Source organism: Clinocottus analis, unplaced genomic scaffold (assembly GCF_023055335.1).
Source record: "Clinocottus analis isolate CAN_PGR_092001 unplaced genomic scaffold, fCliAna1.0.p SCAF_11, whole genome shotgun sequence".
NCBI lineage: Eukaryota > Metazoa > Chordata > Actinopteri > Perciformes > Cottidae > Clinocottus > Clinocottus analis.
Window position 1 is genome coordinate 4,456,693 of NW_027175832.1, and position 21,761 is coordinate 4,478,453.

The window sequence follows — 21,761 nt, forward strand, 5'->3', positions numbered from 1 at the left end:
TGACTCCTCGCTCTGCAGCAGACAAGCGGGGAAGTGGCAGAATTGTCTTTGAAAATTAATTCAGTCTTTTCTCCCCGCAGGTAAATGTGTCTGCGCTATGAGCATGCACATTTTTTTCAGATGATGATGATGAAAGAGCGCTTCAAGTCTGCTTGCAGATAAAAGACATGTCTGTGCCCGTCTCTGGATTCATTACTCTCAATTCAGGTGTCTTTTACACACTCCTCTCCTCCGCTATGCATTCTTTGCACTCTTCCATCCTCACCCTCGCACCCCAGTTTGCTATTTAAACCCCCCACTCGGCTGTCGGATCCCACTCGCCACGGCTTAATAAAGTCATCTCACCAAGAGACGCCCACTAATAGGATCACAATAATGTTCAAAGTCCTTTGATGGCAAAATTGAGACAAATCGGTTGAATTTCACAGAGGTTGCTGTATTGTGCCGCCTTTCGCGAACTGATATCCTGGTGGCGGATCTCATTGTCAACATTCAGGGATTTAACAGACAAGTGAATGCTTTGCAAAACACATTTTCACATCAATAAACTGAAGGTCACATCGGCTGCTTATGTTTCGGTGTATTTCACACCTGCAGGAAACAGAGTTTGTTGTGATATTTCTTCCTGCTTGACATTGTCTGAATTTCGAAAGATGGACATGCTGGGGGAAATTGTGAAAGGTGAGCTGGTCCAGGCTGCTTGTCGAATATTTTCCTCTGTGCTTTGTTTTGTTTCCTTGTTTTTTGTTTGTTTGTGAATTCCATCGTTATATTTTCTGACTGACTGCTCATCAGATCTAGGTTGGCGCGTCTCTGTAGATTTCTTTCAGACAGGCTTTTGTGATGAAGGGTTATGCTGTATAATTAACTCTGACTTCCAACAAACTACTTGAGTGGGTTGCAGCTCATATACTTTGTATTTGTGTTGAATATATACAATATTTACCTTGGCGCGGCACAGTTTGCGAAGTAGTTTTCACCATGCCGGGATTAAAGGATGGTGAAGAGAGAGATCGAGTGAACAAAATGAAATATTTACTTCAATCTCTGTCTGTCATATCGATGCGATGTTGTGCCATCGCATCGATATGACAGACAGCGAAAACAAATTACAGGGAAGAATGCTCAGGAATGAGAGTCTACCTGATGGTGTAACCTAACGTTGTTACACCGTTAGCCATGCTGAGTGACTGTCTGACAGAGTTGATAACCTCGTCTCTTCTCCATCTGTCACTGGCCATCCTCCTCATGTGGCCCACTTGTCTCCTGGCAGCGGAGAAGAAAAGAAAAAGAGGAGAGAAGGTAAAAAAAAAGAGAGGGAGGAACGAAAGCAGCGCCGGCACTCAAAATATCAACATCTGCAGCGTCTATTTCACGGATCGTAAAGCGTCGATGACACGAAGGGTGACAACAACAGGGCTGACCAGGAACACCATCCTCATTAATCCTCCAGAAGATGATGAAGTGATTTAGGAACGTTATCCTAAATGGTGTGGCCTGTGTGTCCCGTTTAAGGAGACAAATGAAAATCCTTTGTTTTGAGGCGTGCTGGTGCTGGACTGCGTGATTGTTAAGAATGAAACCCACATAACTCACCGTCAAACAACTCACACATTAGCAGCAATGTATAGAAAGCTGTATGGCATATGACTGCTCTAGCTGGCAAATCTGTATTTACCTTTTATGTAAAAACTCACTAATTCACATTTGTACAATGAATTGCATTTAGACACATTTTGCATCTGGACACCCATCTGACTGCAGGATATGAGTAATGTTTTTGTTTGGGAAATGTAAATGTGCATAATCCAGGCTGACAAAATAGGAATGTGTAAAATGATTAAATACATTACACTTCTCTCACAAATCCAAAAGCATGCAGCGTCCTTGTTAACTCACGAGTTTCCATCACATCCAGCTCAGCATACTGAAGACCTCCCGTAGAGCTCTGAGACACTTCCAGGAAGTTACATAAACTCATCCCTGTAGGCCCGCCAGGTTTTTTTTCCCTCCAAACTCCAAAAACAAATAACTGAGAGCTGAACAAAGAGACGAGAGGTAAAATAAGGACGTTTCACCGTTGGAATCAGATTTAATATTTCATGAATTTCTTTGAGTGTTAAGTGAATTGTTATGTATTCCACCGCTGTTTGCTTAAGAGCTGAAGATGTGCCTCAATCCCAAGGTCAGGGAATAATAGAAGTGAAAAAGTAATGATGGTCTATTTTACTTCAGGATTTGTAATATTTCCCTTGTTGTGTTGCTCTGATTTCTCCCTTCATCCATCCATCCATGAATGATTGATACTGATATTTTGAAAAGGCTTTTGGATCCTCGTGTTTGGATGGTGTCTGTTGGTCTGTCCGTCCACCGCTTTGGTCCAGGCTGTAATGTCTCAACAACTATTGGATGGCTTGCCATGACATCTTGTGAGACATTAGTCATCCCAGAAGAAAATGGCTGACTTTTCATTCAGCGTCACAAGCAAGTCCCCAGGAACAGTGCTGGGCTGTGAGGAGATTTTGTTGTAATGACGACGCTGCATTGAAACTTCCTTCATCCTCAAGCATCTCACAATATGTTTCCTGTTAGCATTTAGCTCAATGCATCACTTTACCTCAACTTCACAAACAACGCTGCCAGCACAGCTCTGGACTCGTGTTCCTGAACTCAAGCTCTTTGAACGTACATTTAAAAGGACAGTTCACCCCAAAATTGAAAAACACATAGTTCTCCTCTCACCTATTTATGAGTCTACGTTGTTTTGGTGTGAGTTGCCTCAAGATGTCTGCCTTCTCTGGAATATAATGGGACGATATGGGACTCTGCTTGTGGAGCAGACCTTGTGAGCAGTTTTGAGTCTGAACTAGTAAAAAAAAAAACAGTTCCTTCAACTGATTTTTCCAAAACCCCTTCATGTTCCCACTGTGACCTTTTCGTCCTCCTCCAGGTGAGTCTTGACGTGAGTGCAAGTCATGTTTTAAACTGACATATACCTCTGGCTACAGAGGAGACTACATCAAATGTTTGCTCGCATTTACTCTTTTAATTAAAAGCAATGACTGATTGGCATTCATGATATCATTGTTACACGCCATATCAGGAAACCGCTCTTGTCTATGTATTATTACCAAAATGACCCTTGTCTCTTAAGACGTGTTATCCTCTATTAGCGAGGCGTTATACCCATAGAAGGCATTCACTAGTGATTCTTAATTAAACATGATCAGCACAGGGTAAGACTTCATTTCTGTCTTGATAAGCCATAAGCGCTCTCCTGAGTAAAATGAGAGCTAACATAGGAGTGTGGGGGGATTATGATTATCTTTAAGCTCTGCTTCCGTCCTGCTGCCCTTGTTCGTCCTCAGCAGTCTGTCCTCAGCGGTCTGAGACGCCCCAGTGAGTTGAAGGAACATGCATTTATATCACCGACGTGGCCGTAAAAGCTCTCCAGAGTTTTCATCTAACTCCAGCCCCAGAAACTGACATTTTAAGCTGCGTTGCAATTAACTGGCCTCCAAGAGGACCGTTACCATATGCTAATTTGGCAACCGAGGGCTCGGTGAATTACTTTAGCGGGGTGAACTATATGTAAGTTTAATTACTGCTGTGGCAGATGCTTAATGACTCTCAACAATGATAAAATATTTTATAATGATCAAATTCTAAGAATGCCAGGCAGGGGTGCTGCAAGATGGGTGGAAAGAGACAAATAATTTAGCAGCCCTCTGTCAGTATGAAGCCCAGGAACATTTTAAATACATCATGAAGACAAAATCCCGTTGCCCACGAGGTTTCTTGTGTCGCATATTACTCTGGCCTGAATTTCTCATCAGCGCTCTTGACTTTCAGCCTGAGATTAAATATTGCTGTTTCCATGTTTCTTAAAATATTCGACATTTCTTATTGAAGTGGACCATTACGTATGCTGAAACAAAGCTTTCAGAACAATGCCATGGTCATAAATATCATACCTGCAAGCATTAATGCGTCTGGCTTTCATTACTTTTATGTTAGCAATAAATGGATGAAAGCCTTTTTAGTCATGTTGAATTTCTTTATAAACAAATATATGTTTCATGAAAACATCCATCACCCTTTTGTTACCTGTAGTGCTGCACTTTAGGCATGAATTAATTCATAATTGCAACATAAATATGATATGATTAGTGATATTCTGAGGCCGGCCAGCTGAAAAAGACTTATTTGTTATCGCTAATGGCCCTATAAGAGCACAGTGCTCCAAATAGCTCCCTCTTACTGAAAAGACTATCAAAAATATCTTTGAAAGGTAGACAAATCACGTCAATGGCTTTCATATCCATTTATGAAATTACCCCTTTAGCTTAAGTGCTCTAAAGAATTCCCTCAAAGCTGACTACTGAAGATGTATTTTTCCATTTTCCTCCACCCCAGTGAGACTGTAATTATCTTATAATATGTTAAGAAAATTACTTGGATTTGTGCCTTCAATGGTAGTTTAAAATAGTTCATATGAGATACATGGGCAGTAGTGTGAACATATTTTACATTTGGAGGACAAGCAGTCACACTCTGCTAAAAAACTGAACAGAATTGAATAAACTTTATGGTCATTTAACGGCCACTGCCTCACCAACTGACATTATTATTACAATATTTCATATCCTCACATTTGTTATTTTATTGCTATTTTCATCTTCTAAATATTTTTCTCTTGGCTTGAATTACCAATAGTAGCTAAGCTAGTAGAGTGGGAATATGTAGCTCTGTCGCTGTAGCACCAAACACAATATTTCAACAACTATACAATAATACAGCCTGTGGACCTTCACAGAATTCCTATCGGTAAAAATAAAGTTTTTGTCCAATACATAAACTTAATGACGTTCCCATCAGCCTCAGCTGTACATTGTGTTTTGTGCTATTTAGCAAATGTTAGCATCCTTCCATGCTAAACTAAGATGGCGTGCATCGTTTCGACCTGCTGAACAGTGCATGTGAGCATTGTCATTGTGAGTCTGTCAGCTTGTTGAGCTCAACGCACTGCTGCTGTGCAGCCTCGCAGAGCAGCTAGCATATCTGTAGACGCTTAATCTTGCTAAAGTAACCTTCACTCCAAACTGTAGCCATAAAACACCAGGCCCCAAGATATAAATGTCCACAAAGGACTTGCAAAAAAGTAACATTGACCTTTTTTTTTCCTTCTTCTTTTACAGTAGAACTGAATGTAAAAGTATAACCTCAGAGGTTACTCTGCTTTCTCTCCCTCAGAATCACAATCGTCCATAATTGGTGTGCCAAGATAATGTGATTCCAAAAGATTTATAACAATCAAACAGTGGAGCGGCCACGGTGATTGAGCCATTTCACAGACCAGGGGATAGACATCACTATTGCCTTAACTGCAGCCCCCATTTCCACTTCTCATTGCGAGAGAGAATTCTGATCTAAGCTATCATCCTCAGACAGGTGCTCTTATGGCCATCATCCATTCCCATTAGGCTTCAATCACACCCACTGATCCCAGTAGACAAAATAGGTCTAGAAAAAGGCTATTTCACAGTAAAGATGTATTCAACTTTCCTCACTAAATTGTATTCATATGAAATAAATCGCTCAATATAGGAGCACCTCGGCTTTTTGTTTGAGTATATTCAGAGAGAAGATAAACGTCTCCACTTAAAGTTAAACGCTGGCAAACATGATGAATTAAATATGCTTACACGAGCATATCTGCACCCGGTGGATAACGTATGAAAGTGTTCTAAACATTTTGTCTATTGTCTGCTGCGAAAACATGCAAGATAATTTGGCCCTTTGGGGTTGGATGCAAGACAAATACAATACAAAGTATCCAGGGAAGTCTGCGGGGAGAGAAAATTGATCAGGAAAACATGACAGCATTATATCGCCTGCCTCTATTCTGCTGAAAATGATTAGTGTGTTATAATCATGCATAACTTCCATTCACAGTATGTAAGACATTCAGTAGCTTGCAGGCATCATGCACTCACACAATCCTATAATATATGGCACAGAGCGCGCTCAGCGCATCTGAAGACTTGATCTTAATGGTTGACTTGTGCTTAGTGTCCAATGTGTCTCTTCTATGTGTAGTAGTCAGAGCAAATGACAAAGGTTAGGCTTGACAGAAAATGTAAGTTTTATCCTGCAAAATATTTTAATTATTCCATGAACCTTTAAATACTGAATCCGGTCGACAGGCTGTCGTTATGTAAACTGAAAGAGGGGAGAGGTGCCTTAATGAGAGCTGCTGCAGGATCATCAGGACGTGACACTGACGTCAGGCGACGCGGCAGAGATGCAACTTTGCTGCCACCTGCTGGACAAATACTGAAGCACACGGCTGCGATGAATATTTATATATTTATTTTAACTCCTATTTGGAAATAAAAGTGATTCATCAAATTTCTCATAATGTTAAAGAATGATATTACAGAGAGCTGCAGCAGTCCTTTAGGCTCGCTAAGAGCAGAACATTTTGGTTCATATTTCGTGTTATGTTCGCTAAAATAATATTATAATTAAATATAATTCACGATGAGATTGTTTTAGGCTATTATTTGTATTTTAATGTAACATTTGACACATTTTTCTTCTTGTATTAGGGTTTAAAACAGCAAGCAAACTTAACTAATGAACTATTTTAAATTCTCTCTCAGTCTCCTCTTTGTTTTCATTTCAGCCCATTTCCCACAAAGTCATTACTTCTAAGTTAGGATTATTTATGTGATATAGTCATGTGAGTAAATTACTTCATAAATGTGTCCTGTATTCTTCAAATTGATCACATTACGTGTTTTACTAAAGTTTTAGAGCATGCACATAAAATAAGATTGAACTACTTTGATGGATGGAAAAAAACTAGAAACAAAAGTCTGGAAGTTGTTTATGTCCCATGTCGGTGTGTCAGCGGTCTCCGGGGTGAACACGAGAGAGAGTGAGACCACAGACTGCGGTGACAGTATCTCAAACACCCTGGGACCACGTCTGCTGTCGGACATCCGATGCTCTCCTCTCAAGAAAGGAGACACCGCATTTATATCATAAAATGTTGGAATGGTAATTCCAAAGAAAATGAGGTCAGACCAGGAGAAGCACGTGTTTGACCTTTACTGACATCGAGACCTAAAAATCATCTAAGAAGATATTGTTGAATAAAAAAAAAGGGCCCGTGTTTGTCAGCTCAGCCAGGCTTTGATGCTTTAGGTCAAAAGATAGCAAAAGGACGACCTTGTTTTAGCTTGTACGTTTTGATGTGACACCTGCTGTCATCTTCGGGGGGGGATTAGGTGAAGCTGCCTTATCTCACTCTCATGAAACGAAAGTAGAATTTGTTGCATCTTTACTTCGTGATTAATTTGAATTTGTCTGATGCATCTTTCAGACTTCATTTCCATGTTGTTACGTGCCCACATGCAGAGCTTGTTTAGAGCAAATACATTTTCCTGCAGATGAAAATGAAGCCACAGTTATTTCCATGGGCATGCGGCCAAGAATGCTCTCGCCTCAGAGGGGAAACCAGAGTTCAGGGCTCACTTCTGATAAAAGCCGGATGTGATTTCCACAATTATACAGAATTGAGGAAGTTCGATTGAAAAAAAAGATAACCACTCATGTGACAAATGTTGTGGCTCATCTCGTGCTGGGCCCGCTGGGAGCAAAGCATTCCCGCACATGACTCTGTGTCTTGTTGTCGGACGTCAGCGATGAGCTTGACATGTGGCAACATGGGAAGTTTGTTGATCTTTGTCACAATTACTCTCACTTAAATGATGAAAAGCGCCCATCAAGCAATACTGACACTCTCTCAAAGCTTTAATAATATGCTATTTAGAACGACCATGAATGAAAGCCAACAAATGAAAAAGAATAACGCAATGTTGTTGCTCTCCATCATTGGTATTCTGGGAAAATGAAGTTCAAATCCAGAACCACATTAAAAAAAACTGAGTCGACTGGCTGAGAGAGAAGTCCCGAGAGTGAAAGTGTAATTTACATTTGTCTCCTCGTGAGTGAAATAACTACATAATTACATGTTAACATATATGAAATGATCAAAAAATCTGATTTATCTGTATATTAATGTTATACAATCTGGCGTTCAGTCTTTGTAAAACCAGAATGGACATTTACGCAAAATGTGCTCAACCAAACCACAGAGACGGCCACTGAAGGGTTTAATTATAACACTATATGAATGATTCACATAGTGACTGCTTAGCTGGTGTTTTAACCAGTGCCAAGTAATTATTATTTAATTTAATTTTAGTTAGTTTGATCACTGCTCACTTTAACAAACAGAATGGCTTCAACAGTGAGTCACCTGAACACCTGAACATCTGTCCTGAACATCTGAAGGAAGCAAAGCGCCGGTTGCCGTGTGGGCGGACATGTCACGCTGGCATTCAGCGGCCATGAGCGAGTTTTAAACCAGTTGACAAGACGTCCCGCGGCTTCCTGCGCCTCCAAATGAAGATGGCGTGCAGTGTTGCTGTCATTATGATCACTAAGTTAGCTACCGTTCCCACCGCCTCCACTCTTAATGTGAAACACTTTGTCTCGCTCCAAAGAGCCTTTCTGTAAGCGCAGCCATGACAGGCTTACATGAGGCTAACCCATCCAACCCAAGTGGGAGGATTTCAGAGAAGAAAATTCACTTTTTAAAACATACAAAACAATCCTTTTGTTAAGAATACACAATGCAAAAGACAGAAAGAAGAAAAACATACGCAAAGTGGATAATTTTGCTGAGAAGGTTTTGCACTTTGGCCATTATTATGCAAATTGAGAATCTATGATAATAATGGAGCGTTACGTCCTTTATCAATCTTTGTAATCTTACGCAAGCCCCTGACACAGTCCTCTCTTCTCCTGCGCCCGACATGTTCTCTGTTAAGATGAGCAGAGATATAACAACAAGTCGGCGCAGAGGGTCAGATAGGTTACACTGACATCAGTATGGCTTTACCACTGCTTTTAAAGCTTCAGACAGACCTGCAGAGCTTCAGGACGGAGCAGCAAAATGTATGCAGGTGGATACTTTAACTGCCTTGAGTGTTGACTTCATTAGCTGATAAAGGAATCATTAATATTGTCGACAATGGCTATCACCTTTTTGCAATGAGGCAACCAAAATAACTTTCTCTGAAGGCGCATATAATTATGATATTTTCGCCGAAAATGGAATTACAGAAAACCAAGATGCCCAATCCTGCAAATCATCAGAAAACATGTACACGTTCTGCTGAATGGCCCAGGTGCGGCTCAAGTACAATGTAGCTCAGACAAAGATGTAGACGTAGCTAACAATGTCAATATGCAACAGTATCTTTCATAAAGTACAGGAAAAGGAACAGGGAGAGCATTGGCAGAGCAATATTTGCCCACAAGATGATCAGTTGATGAGTTTGATCTCTATGCGGGCGTTGCAATACATTGCAGAAAATGCTAACCTGGTGTGGAGGCTTTCTGTCATGCTTTGCTTGTAGCTAGTGGCGAAACAGATTACAGTCAACAAATCCACTGAGGTCCTTTGGAAACCCAAATATCAGCCAGGAGACAGTGCAATGTAGTGACTTCAACTTTAATCTGAAGCCAGTGCAGCATGGCGCTTCTGAATGTCAGAGTTTACCTTGGCTGTCAGCTCAAATAAAAACAATTGGAATATTTCGCAGCCAAAATACTGATACGTTCTAATCGCGTAGCAGGAGATCTCAGAACCTTTATTTTATTTATTCTCATTTTTTATTTATTCTCTGTAAGAAAAGCACCCTGAGGAGATATCTGTGTGTTCGACAATATAAGCTGAATGTTTCTGGCTGTCAATGCAAAAATAGATCTTGAAATTCATGCTGGCGAGATTGCTCTGGAGGCCATCTTCTCTGTTTATTCCACAATAGTCCCATCCCTTTTGTTGCTTAAGGTTATAGCTGTAATTCTAATTAGATACCAGCTTTTTCCCCCTCAACTCTGTGCTGCATAGCAATTAGAAAGATCCGACACTCCTTGTGCCTTTTGAATCCTTGTATCTGCTACTAGCAACGCTCACAGCTCATCTTCGTGAAAGAAGCTGAAGACACGATCATGCTGCACATTGATTCTCTCTGAACTTCTGTTTGCCTCCCTGCAGGCCAGGAGCAAGCTGTTGTAGATGCAATCTAACTGGGAAGCTCCGATTTACACAATCTGCCAAACCGCTAAATCCATTTTCATTCATTTCCTATGAGGAGATGGTTATTCCCTGTGTAACACATGCAGAGATAACTTATGCGGAGAGCGAGGAGAAAAGCTGCGTCACAAAGAGAGAGAAAGCCATTATATGGATCTCGTCAGGCAGAAGCCCTCGAGGTGAATGTCTGTAATAAACTCAGCATCTCCTGTACAGCAGTTCTTCAGATGTGCTGTAAAGAAAGATTATGAACATAAGATTGATGAAACCCACATAGACCCTCGTTCTCTAGAAAGTGGCCTTTGGTCCCCGTCTCTGACTTTAAGCTACATTTGCAGCAAGCAGCTAGTGCTGGAAATGTCTATTTCTATCATCAGGACAACAACCAAATCATTCATTTACGACTAAATAGCATGAACTGCAACTGGACGTAGTTGTTGTGATGTCACCCAATTGATATATTCTGTTTCTTTTGCAACTAGAAGTGACACGAGAGGAGCTAAGTACAAACCAATGCTAAATAAGACATTTTAGGCAAAAGAATATATAAAATAATAAACTTTTACAAACTGTAAAAACAACAAGCTGTAATAAAGGATACTTTATTTTCTTTCTTTCTTCTTCTTGGAAAACATTTTAAACTAGCAATGTAGACCAAAACACATGTTTTCCATGTTTTTAATCAAGTGAGAAATATATTTTTCTCTTAGACTTCGATACAATCTCCTTTTTGCAGAACTTTTTCAGAACAGATGACGATCCCATCAACCTCACCTGCACTTTGTGTTTAGTGCTTAACAAGCCACTTTTAGCATGCTAACACTAACGTTCACAAACATGGCGAGTAATGTAACTATCATGCTAAACATCAGCATGTTAGTGATGTCATTGTGAACGTGCAGAAGTTAGCATCCGACTCTTTTATTCTGATGATCCTCATTCGCAAAAGGTCAACCAAGACTTCCACACTTGAGTGTTGCCCAGCAGGCAGGGCTCTCAACAGATGTGCTTACAGGCCTGAATATTCCTCACCTGTCCCCGCGCACTTAAACGCTAACAACCATTTACTTACGTTGTTGTAATGGAAAGACAAAAAAAACAACACAACGTGAGTTGAAACAGACATGATACTGTTTTTTTTTTAATACATGTTACAATCTTTGTGCTCAGTTAAGTTAAGCATCTCATTGCATTATTCATTAATGCACTTTGTTTCTTGAAAAGAACATGTTGACCGACCTGTTGGCGCATTTAATAAATGATATAATAAATATGGAAAATACACCAGTGCCCTCATTACACCATTTCTGTCTTGTTTACTGGCACCTCATTAACCTTCTGTTCCCTCTCACCCTATTGTCTTATTACAGGATAAGTGAAGGCACATGAGTGAAGTATAGTTCCCCTGATTATTTCTGATAAAACTGCTTTTTTTCTTTCCTGCTGCTGGATTGCTGGCAATGTACCCAATTACCCGCGTGTCGACCAGCGTTCTTCGGAGGCATCGCTTGCCTTGTTGCCGGCATATTTGTTTCAGTGCTAGCGAGTGCAAACTTATTAGCGTCCTGCAGAGTATTCTTTGGAAAAAAATTATAAAACTTTTTCTAACCGGCTGCCCTCTGTAATTATTCTAAGAAGAAAGAGAAGCACTACATATCTTACCAAACATGTTCACGGTGTGATGAAAGATACCCCGTGTGAGGAGGATGCAATCATAAATGAGCTAAAAATAGTTGATTGAAGTGTGAGTTTGTCAACACGCTAACAAAAATGTCCTGCGGATTAGAAGAGCAAACCTATCCGGCTTGATAGCAGATGTTTGAAACAACTCGTGCATGTATTTATAAAAGCCAGTGAGTCTGAATAAAAATACATTCAGCTATAGAAGCTGGCAGGAAGGGAAAGCTACTGAGACAGATGGTTGTTTGCCGAAGTACTGCGTCTTCTTTTTCATGTCATTGATATTCCAGTGAAGCTGAGGCTAGTTAACATTGATTTATCGTCCTTGCTGCTGCATCTCCAGATGTTCGATGGCCAGTTGGCATTTGATATCACCGTACCGATAGGATCATGTGCACCACTGGTGGCCACTGGCAGGACTTCTTAGTTGGGATGCATTAGCTAAGACTGCACCTGCTCTGTCAGATAGGTAGCTTAGTGAATATGCTGATCAGGGCTTCTCTGTCTACTGGCAGATGGTGCCACTCGAACTGTATCTGCAGCCCTGAATACTGCACAATGCAAAAAAAATAAAAGAAGAGGCCGTCCAAAGGGAGGCACGATAAATGCCTGGTGTTTATGTTGTTCAACTTCATGGCATACGCTGCATTGATGCTGAAAAACTCAAATCTAAACATGTGAGCTTTGGTGGGGGAGGTGGAGGGATGAGGAGAAGCGGTGGAAAAAAAGGAAACAGTATTTTTGGAAGTCTTCCCGAGCGAAGCCGGGGTCACGTCGACTGGGAAATGGGCCGACTATCTGGGAATTCCTTGCTGCTGAGTACTTCCCCGTTTAAAGGACCTTTCCTGAATGCGAGCTCTGACTTTGGATGAACATCATCACAGTCTGAGAAGGCAGGAAGTGGTGACAGTTCCCACTGTGTCAATGTGATGACTTTCGCAATGCAGTTAGTTCACACCGTTTAAAAAATAATAACACATTTAACTTCACTACACTTTAGGTGTCAACGTCTGTGGGGGGGGCAGCGGGGGGCGACTCCTGTGGTTGCAAAAATAAGTCTGATTGTATGAAAGTTTACGACAAAATTACCCTAACTTAACTCATCACCTCAAAAAACATGGTAACCACGAGTATATGGTCTCGATTGCTAGTTTCAAGTCTTCTGCAATAGAACACGAGGTTTATCTTGTAAATAATGGTCCCATTTAGAGTAAAACAGACCATAAAGCTAAGTATGCTTAGGGCAGACTTACTGTGATTGACAGGTCGCTGTCGTATACTACGTCCGTATGTCACTCCTCTGCAGTCCAAATATGGTCACTTCAGTTCACTGGCTGCAAAAATCCAAGATGGCAGCGGCCAAATTGCAAAACTCAAGGCTTCAAAGCAGCAGTCCATAAACCAATGGGTGACATCCTGATGACGAAGTCCACTTCTTTTATACCATTTATGATCTCGACTAAAGGATCCTGAGACACCATTTTTCTCATCTAAAATATTCTGCATTATTCTGTTTATCAGAGACAAAAAAAAAACCTTGATAAATGTAAAATTATATTTTTATGAGACATTTCTGGGTCAAAGTTATGAGATTTTAAGAGATAAATGGTGAGGAGCAAAACTGGGCCGAGGGATAAATGTCAGCTTCATGTTGTTTACTCGTTGGACAACAAATTGGGACCTAAATGTTAATAATGTGAACACCGTTATCACACTGTGGGCTGTTCAGGCTTCTTTGTGCCATATTCTATGATCCTATGACTATTCATTTAGTATCTGAATAGCGTAGAAGCCTGAATACGGTAGAAGCATTGTACATTGCTTATGCAATTTGTTGACTTACGGTTTTCAACCGCATAAATAGTGAGAACGCACAAAAAAAGGGCACCCACTACGGGATGGATCAGTGTATTGGTGTCAATGTGCACAATGACCTTGGAGTTCTCATCAGGATCTATTCTGTTGTTGAAGGAAAATCACATTGTCAACAGACAGGAGTCGCATCCTCCAAATGCTAAGAGTAGTTAGTGTCGGCAACACGTGTGTCAGCAGCAAACAGTCACAGTTGAAAGAAAAACAGACAATATGTATCTTGAATGCGAACGTAAAATATGGGGTTGAATGTTGAATCTCAACGTGACCCAATCGCTGCGAAGATTAAACGCTGCAACTGTTAATGGAAAGAACAGGATTACGATAGGAATGAGAATGAAAAACACACACACACACACACACACACACACACACACACACACACAGTATATATAAGATGGATGTTCCCATTTGACGCAGCATACAAGATTTTACTCGTTGTAGATAATTCCACTTGGAAGTGCTTTAAATATCTAATATCCATTAAATAATAATATAATAATGTCCGGTGTTGATACAGCAAGTGAACAATCCTTTTTTCTTTTTTTTAAATGCAACAAGGATTAAAAGTCAGAGAGGAAAATAAGCTACATTAATTCTAGACATTTTAGAGACCAGAGGAGTCTCCCCCTGCTGGCATTTTGAAAGAATGCAACTTTAGTGCTTGTCAGCATGAGCTTCACTTTTGAGAACTAGAGTTTGCCACTAACTCCTATTCAGTTTTTTTAAAATGTATTTAATTATTGTGTTTTAGTAATACTGGAATCATATTTTCTGTCCCCATATTTGCAGTGTTTATATTATATTGCATTAAATGAACACATTATGAGGATTGTGAGGCTAACTCTAAAACAATTATTTATTTATATCATTCAACTCAAAGCCAAAGTCATTACGCTTCCCTTCTACTAAACTAAAGGATGACTGTTTTTTCTTCTTCTTGTAGTCCAGACTGTTGTGACCTGCTGTTGACCTGCAGATGTGTGTCAGACAAAGTTAGAGAAGTATTGTTCGGGGCAGCCGGCAGAGGAAGCCGGCTCAGACACTTCCAATGAACGCTCCACCTTCTCAGGAAAGGTCTCTGATTTGACCTTTCCTGAGTATTTTCCTCTGAACTTATTGAAAAATAACCCATCAGCAGAGTTTACTGTTAGCGGCCCACTGCAGTATGAAAATAGATTTTGTTATTTTCTTAACCCCAAGGCTCATTCTGGTCACATGACATCTATTGCTTCTGTCCATTTGGGGAGAAGCATCCTCCTCTGTTTCTCCCTCAGGTTTTTTTCCTGTGAAAGGGTTTTAACTATCTTTATTTAGGGGAGTTTTTACTCCTCCAATGTGAGTTGCAGGGATGTCTTACGTGTACAGATTGTAAAGCACTTTGAGGCAAATTTGTATTTGTGAATTTGGGCTATATACGAAATAAACTGAATAGAATTGAAGGCTATACAAAGGCACGATTACCTTTGCTTGGTCACGCCTCGAAAGAAAGACAGACATCCATGAAAGCTCTTCTGTGTAACATGATAATAGTTGAGATTGGGCCGCCGGAATAATTGTCATAAAAATATGACATTGTTTAAAGTTGTTTGGAGAAATATAATACATAGTTTGTTTTTGTCTTGTAATGCACACACACACACACACACACACACACACACACACACACACACACACACAGATAATAATTATGACTGGATTATGATTTGTATTTTTTTTTTTTTTTTACAGTTTTTGCGGTTTATTTATGTATTTCACGGTTTTTCAGTTTACAATGTGGTATTGCTCATTTTACAGCTAAAGGACTGAATCAGTCAAATCCTTCATTCAGGTCATATTGGAATTTAGCAACATGTGGGCTTGTTGAACCAAGTCTCAACTTATGTTCTATTAAAAGATGAGGCAAGGCGTCCAAAAAGACGAGGGATTATTGTGTACTGAGAACGTCTACTATTGAAAGAGCACACACAAACACTCCCCAAAACCACACACACACACACACACACCCTGATTGAGTTGTGAAGTTATTCAGTTGCTGTAACTATCACACATGTTCAGTCAGAGAGGAAGAAGTCTGGAGGAAAATCAGTGTCTCGGAGTCTACTCATCCTCCCACATGTCTCGTTTCATTGGCTGAGGGGCGTGATGTCAGAGTGGGCTGGCCTATAAAAAGCCCCTCTCCCACACAGACGGCAGACCAGCGGAGGGCTCACTCACTGACAGAAAGGAAGACAACTCTGTAACACATTACATACTTTACAAGTAACTGTCAACCCCTTTGGAAATATCCACCAGCGAGCAGTAACGTACCTCATCATGTGCAGAGGACTTGAATCACTGCCTACCACCTGCCTGGAGAGGTGAAATCCATGTTTTTATCTTTTGGAGGAAAATGTATTGTTCTTCTACTTCTGGCTACGACACATTTAAAATATGCATACCCAGTCGTTTTGTAACATTTTCTGCGTGTTTGTCTTTGCAGGGCGAAGGAGCTAAAAGCTTTGTTTGGAAGTTTACTCCAAAAGTCAAATCACAGCATCACTGGCCAGGCAAAGAAAAATGACAAACTAAGGTAAGATTGAAATACATTTAAATTCCCTCTCCAAGCGTGCAGTGAAATCAAAATGGACCTCTGTGATTTCGAGAACTTCTCCTCATAATGTTGCTCTGTTGCTGCAGGTTGAACGTGGACGAGCCTTTAAAATGGAAGGAGTCGTTTGACAGCTTGTTGTCAAGTCAAAGTAAGAGCGATCCTCCACGTCACCCTCCATGCAAATGTTTCAGTCATTCCAGATGTTTTTGAAAGACGACTACCAGATGTTAACCTACCACTCTCTCCGGTTTCCAGATGGACTTTGCCTGTTCAGAGAGTTCCTGCACTCAGAGTTCAGTGAGGAAAACATCACATTCTACTTGGCTTGTGAGAACTACCGCAAAACCAAACATTCAAAACTGGCCGCCAAGGCACAGAACATTTACGACGAGTTCATCGACTCCGATGCGCCGCGAGAGGTACATACAAAACGGCCTATGTCGATTATTTAGGATGCTTTGTTAATCTTCTGGCTTCACTTTGTCTCGCTGTGAAAGTCTGATACTCAGCTCTGTACATCCTCTGCTCACCAACAGGTAAATCTTGACCATGTGACCAAAGCCATCACAAAGGAGAACATGGAGCATCCCAACCTGTCCTGTTTCAATCTGGCCCAGGATAAAATCTACACCCTGATGGAGAAAGACTGCTACCCTCGCTTCTTAAAGTCCTCCACGTACCTGGAGATCAGCCGAAATGCCAAGACAGGCTAACAAACTGAACTGTACTTTCCTGCTGACGCAGAGCAGAGCCTGGAAAAGTTCACATGGAACAGATACCTCAGTCCAAGGAGAATCACGCCAGGTTGCGGAGTTATTTTGGACGCAGATTGGCGTCCAAGCTGGAAGCTGACGGGCACGTGAAGCTGTTGAGACAAAGACTGTGTTGCAGACGAGGTCCGCCTCTGGAGAGAGGCCTGTACTGTACATACGGGGCTGCATGGACAGCGCCGTGAATTATAAAAGATAGACAACAGATCTACCACTGGAAGAAATTCAATGGCATTCATGTTTATTTATTGATTCTTTATTTATTGATTTAAATTATTATTATGATGTGGTGAAACATCTATTTATTTTGGTTTTTTTTATCTGAAGTACTGTATGTAAAAAATAAGTGTATTGAATAAAATATTACCAATTTCCAGCCACAAGTGATGACTGTTTAGTACCATGGAGGTTTCACTGCACATACACAGAAAGGGGAAGTGGTTAGTGAGGTCAGAAAAATGTGGGAGGAAGGAGGTAGAAGAGTTGCTCATGTGTGCCGTTATAGCCCTAACTAATCTGTAGCCTCAGTGGTTCCACTTCACACGTGGGTGTCTGGATGACTCCTTTCCTCGTCCATTACAGTGAAGGGGAGACACAATGGCACTGTGTGTCAGTCCTTGTGCTATTATCATCATAATAATCTTCATGATGGAGAGGGAAAAAAAAGGGAAGGTCACTAAGTGTTCATTTAGGAGGTATTGAATTTAGGTCGGACAACTTATTTATTAAATTACTTCATTAATCAGCAAAGGAGAAACTATAGTTTGGTCACCGATAGTATAGTCAGACACGTCACAATAGACAACATATACAAGTTAACAATTACAGTTCTAACATATATAAATTAAATATAAGAAGTATATATTTGCGTACTAGAAAAGAAGAGATGTTATTAACCCCTGAACTTGGATACGGGCCAACAGCAAGTATTTTGGCTGGTGTGTATATACGATAAATACTGTCCTCCAACCAGCAGCTGTCTAGCTTAGCTTAGCACAAACACTGGAAACAGGGGGAAACAGTTAGCATTAGCCTGGCAGCTGTTTTCAGTAGTTGTGCTAAGCTAAGCTAAGCTAATCAAATGATTGCTGTTGCTAATTGAGCGACACATTGACTCACAAACATCAATCTTTTTCCTTTTTTTTTTGTTAAAGTGTATTAATTTGAGCTTTTGTTGCCTTTATTTCAAAGTGCAGCTGGAAAGGAGACGTGAGAGGACCGCATGCAGCGAAGGGCTGCACTCAGCCTCAGTTAGGGCAGAAGTGCAAGGCTGTGAAAAAAATACATATCCAAAAACATAAGGTCACATGGCTGGGACGCATCCGAGTGTAATGGCCAGTAGCCATGGAGACAGCGACCACCTGCACAGGCACGTTTGTTTACTACTCGCTCGCAGCCTGAGTCACAGCCTCCCTCCTCCCTGTAAATCAGCCCGTTCCCTCCATTCTCCGGCCGTCTGCCACGGCCACCCCCTCACGCTCTCCCCCCTGCAGCCGACTTCTGATCAAACACTCAGCCCCTCGAGAGGCGAGGATGAAGTCATTACCACCGCTCTTACACTCTTGGAAAAAATCACAGAGGTTATCTTTCCACTCATCCGTCTTTCTCTCTGTCACTTTTCGACCAGTAGCGACGTGTAATGAGGCCTCTCCTGGACAGACACGAACTGAGATTCATTGAGGAAACACTGATTTGTTCGGTTTTTTTTGGCGCCCAGCAGATGGACTTGACTTGTGATTGTCACCAGCTGATGCTACACACATATTGTTCAAGTTTGCGTTTCACTTTGACTCCAGCCGTCTGGTTGGGCAGACGCTAATGATTCATATCTAATTTAATCTCTCAAACAGCAGAATACACTTTGGAGAAGAAAGGCCTGTGGAGACCTGATCAGGTGCGGCAGCATGTGGGCGGCCGGGGCTTGTTGGGAGTGTTAGTTTTGACTTTATATTGCATCACCATGAAGGTGCAGTCTGGAGGGTTTTGAACCTTTCAGATGGATGGAATCACAAATAACACAAAAATGACAGAGCGACAGAAAAAGAGAGATTGTTGTTGAAGCCTGGAGGAAAATAGGTTCACTTTGGCTTGGATCAACTTGGATTAACATAAAAAAAAATAGACAAAATGTAAAGATCAAGCTTGTAGCTTCTGGCTGCAGGGTTCCTAAAGACGACAACGCCCTGAAAATTAAAGCCAATGCAGAACTTCTCTTACATTTTCCCTCAAGGGGCGACTCCGAGACGTCCGATTGTGTACAATAAGTCTGATGGGAAATGAATGACTCAACCTGATTCATGACCTCAGTAAACATTGTGAACATGAGTTTATGGTTTTAAACGCTGCAGTTTCAAGTTCTCTTTAATACAGCATGATGTTCATTGAGTAAATTATGGTTTTATTTAAAGTAAACTAGACAATAAGCTTACAAACATGCTCACAGACTGGTTGCCAAAGATGGCGTACTCGAGGTGTCGCAACCGCAGTCCACAAACCACTGGTTGATGTAACAACGACTACGTTCACTACTTCTACACATACTTGCTGCTGTCATCGAGTACATCAAAGAAAATGAGTCTATAGTGAAATCGAGCCGTGCATTTCTGTGTGATGTGTGTGACTTCTCTTGAATTTATTGCCAGTCAGAGTGTGACTGGACTTCAGGCTCATTTCCTGTGCTCTGTTTCTGTTTTTTTATTACTTTTCTCAGCTTTGCAACGTTATAATATTTGATCTGTTTATTAGAAAAGCGTACAATCTAGTTTGGCTATCCATCATCTTCAATCTGTAAAGATTTTTTTTTTTCAATCCTAACACATGCAGTCGGAGGAAGAAATATTATTTTTACAGTAAAAGAAACATTTGCTTTTACTCACCGGGGACGTGACTAATAAGCAAAATGAAAGTACAAAATATGTGTTATACGTGTGGGGGTTTTATTGTGATGGATGAGAACGGAGGGTGTTGATCTGGTGTGCGCTGCCCTATTCAAGGTTAAATGGACTAACTCAGTTTTCTGTCTTGGGTTTAAACTACAGAGCCTTGGTGTTGTTGTTTCATTAATATAAAAACATCTCAACACTTTCTACTTAACTTATTTCGCCGATGCTTTTTATTTGTGCTGCAAGAGCTCAGAAAAATTCATCTACCGAAAAAAGTATGCCACTTTTTGCTGAGTAATATCCAAATAAAATGAATTACATTATAAGGAGGAGGACTCAGGACTCAATTCGATGATAACTTATCTTTATGATAAACCGCCATATGTAGGTGAAGAATGAACGTAATGTCTGTGCAATTATATTTATTTAGGGGATTTTATTTTGTAATTCTGAACTATACATGACATTAATTGATTGATTACAAAGATGTTATGGCTTTGGGTTAGTCAAAACACTATTGACAAACATGAGGAACAGATATGCCGGAAACCTACCAAGACATTATCAAGACAAGAGCAGAGATTACTCTATCGGGGGGTAAACTGATCAAAATGTATGTCTGGATAATCGAGTGGGCGACCTGAGTGAGAAAATAATTTGTTTAAAGTGCTGCATGCTGTGACTAAATGCGTTCCATGCTCCATTAAACCTACTTTGACAACACTGGTTGTCTTCGGCGTTTTCCACTGTCAGTAAATCTCTTTCATCAATTAAGATTAATAAACTGGAATCTGAATTTTAAAAGATTACATAATGAACTTCACAGAGATCTGGAGGTCAACTTAACCCGTCTATGTTTATTTTGGAGTTCCTTCCACAAGAAACCGTCATCAAGTCAAACTATAAAACAAGGTTTTATAATCACAGGGTTTTTTTGAAACTCGTCTGTGTGAATTCTATTATGCTGTAAGGTTGCATTACCTTAATCTTTAATAAACGTTAAACTGAAATATAAATCTGTCCCTAACTTTCTATTTATCTAAGTCCTTGACTCAAATCCAACTAGTGACTTGCTGCATATCATTTCTCCTCTCTTTCTTTCTCCTTTCATTTCCTGTCATCTCTTAAATATCCACTATCAAAGAAAAGGTCAAAATGTTCCTCTCCTGTTCTTTGCTGCTATTTTAATGCTCTGAATATCACATTTACCACCTTTGAACGTGAGTTGCTCTTATCTTTATACACGGTTGGGTTTGCACTCAAACCATTTCTGGGACAACATCGGCCGACTAGAAGCCAAACAACTCATGACGATGACAAACTGACTGTACTGCCCAATCAATGCCTGTGGCACACTGGGTTTTACTGTCTTTATCTGGGCATAATCTCCGTTTTCAAGTTTTAAAACACTTATTCCACGCTGGCGACCCAGAAATAGCCATCATGCGTTTACACCACGAAGAAAAGATGAAGTTTGACCGTGCGTCGTGCAAACACGAACAACGTCTCGCACGTGGATGAGCCGCCGCGGGAGGAGCTCACCGCCCCGTGTGTTGTTTTACACCAGAGTCTCTGAAGCGGATCGGTTTCAGCGGACAGCGCTGCATGTGAGGAAGGTGGAAACACAACGTGCCACAGGAGAGGCGGAGCGCCGCTCGACGGCGGATCTGGGCCCCCGACTGCACCGGTAGACGTGAGTCGGCGTCCTCATTTAAATGCATATTTGTGGTGTGCGTGGTTATTAATAGTGTTGCCAACGGTGCTTCAACTTGGGAGAGCGCTGTAAAAAA

General features: G+C 40.8%; 1 protein-coding gene across 1 annotated transcript; it reads left to right on the plus strand.

The window, feature by feature from the left end:
- The first annotated feature begins 15,946 nt into the window (after nucleotides 1-15,946).
- Nucleotides 15,947-17,403, plus strand: rgs5b (regulator of G protein signaling 5b). Its single transcript, XM_068570938.1, has 5 exons — nucleotides 15,947-16,086; nucleotides 16,209-16,298; nucleotides 16,406-16,467; nucleotides 16,575-16,738; nucleotides 16,856-17,403. The coding sequence occupies exons 1-5, from the start codon at nucleotides 16,043-16,045 to the stop codon at nucleotides 17,030-17,032; spliced, it is 537 nt and encodes a 178-aa protein (XP_068427039.1). The 5' UTR covers nucleotides 15,947-16,042; the 3' UTR covers nucleotides 17,033-17,403.
- The last annotated feature ends 4,358 nt before the right edge of the window (nucleotides 17,404-21,761 follow it).

Excerpts from the sequence above, each read along its gene's own strand:
- rgs5b (XM_068570938.1), top strand. The coding sequence starts at position 16,043 with ATGTGCAGAGGACTTGAATCACTGCCTACCACCTGCCTGGAGAG. Across the intron at positions 16,087-16,208 it reads CCTACCACCTGCCTGGAGAG|GGCGAAGGAGCTAAAAGCTT; the intron begins GTGAAATCCATG and ends TTGTCTTTGCAG. Across the intron at positions 16,468-16,574 it reads CAGCTTGTTGTCAAGTCAAA|ATGGACTTTGCCTGTTCAGA; the intron begins GTAAGAGCGATC and ends TCCGGTTTCCAG.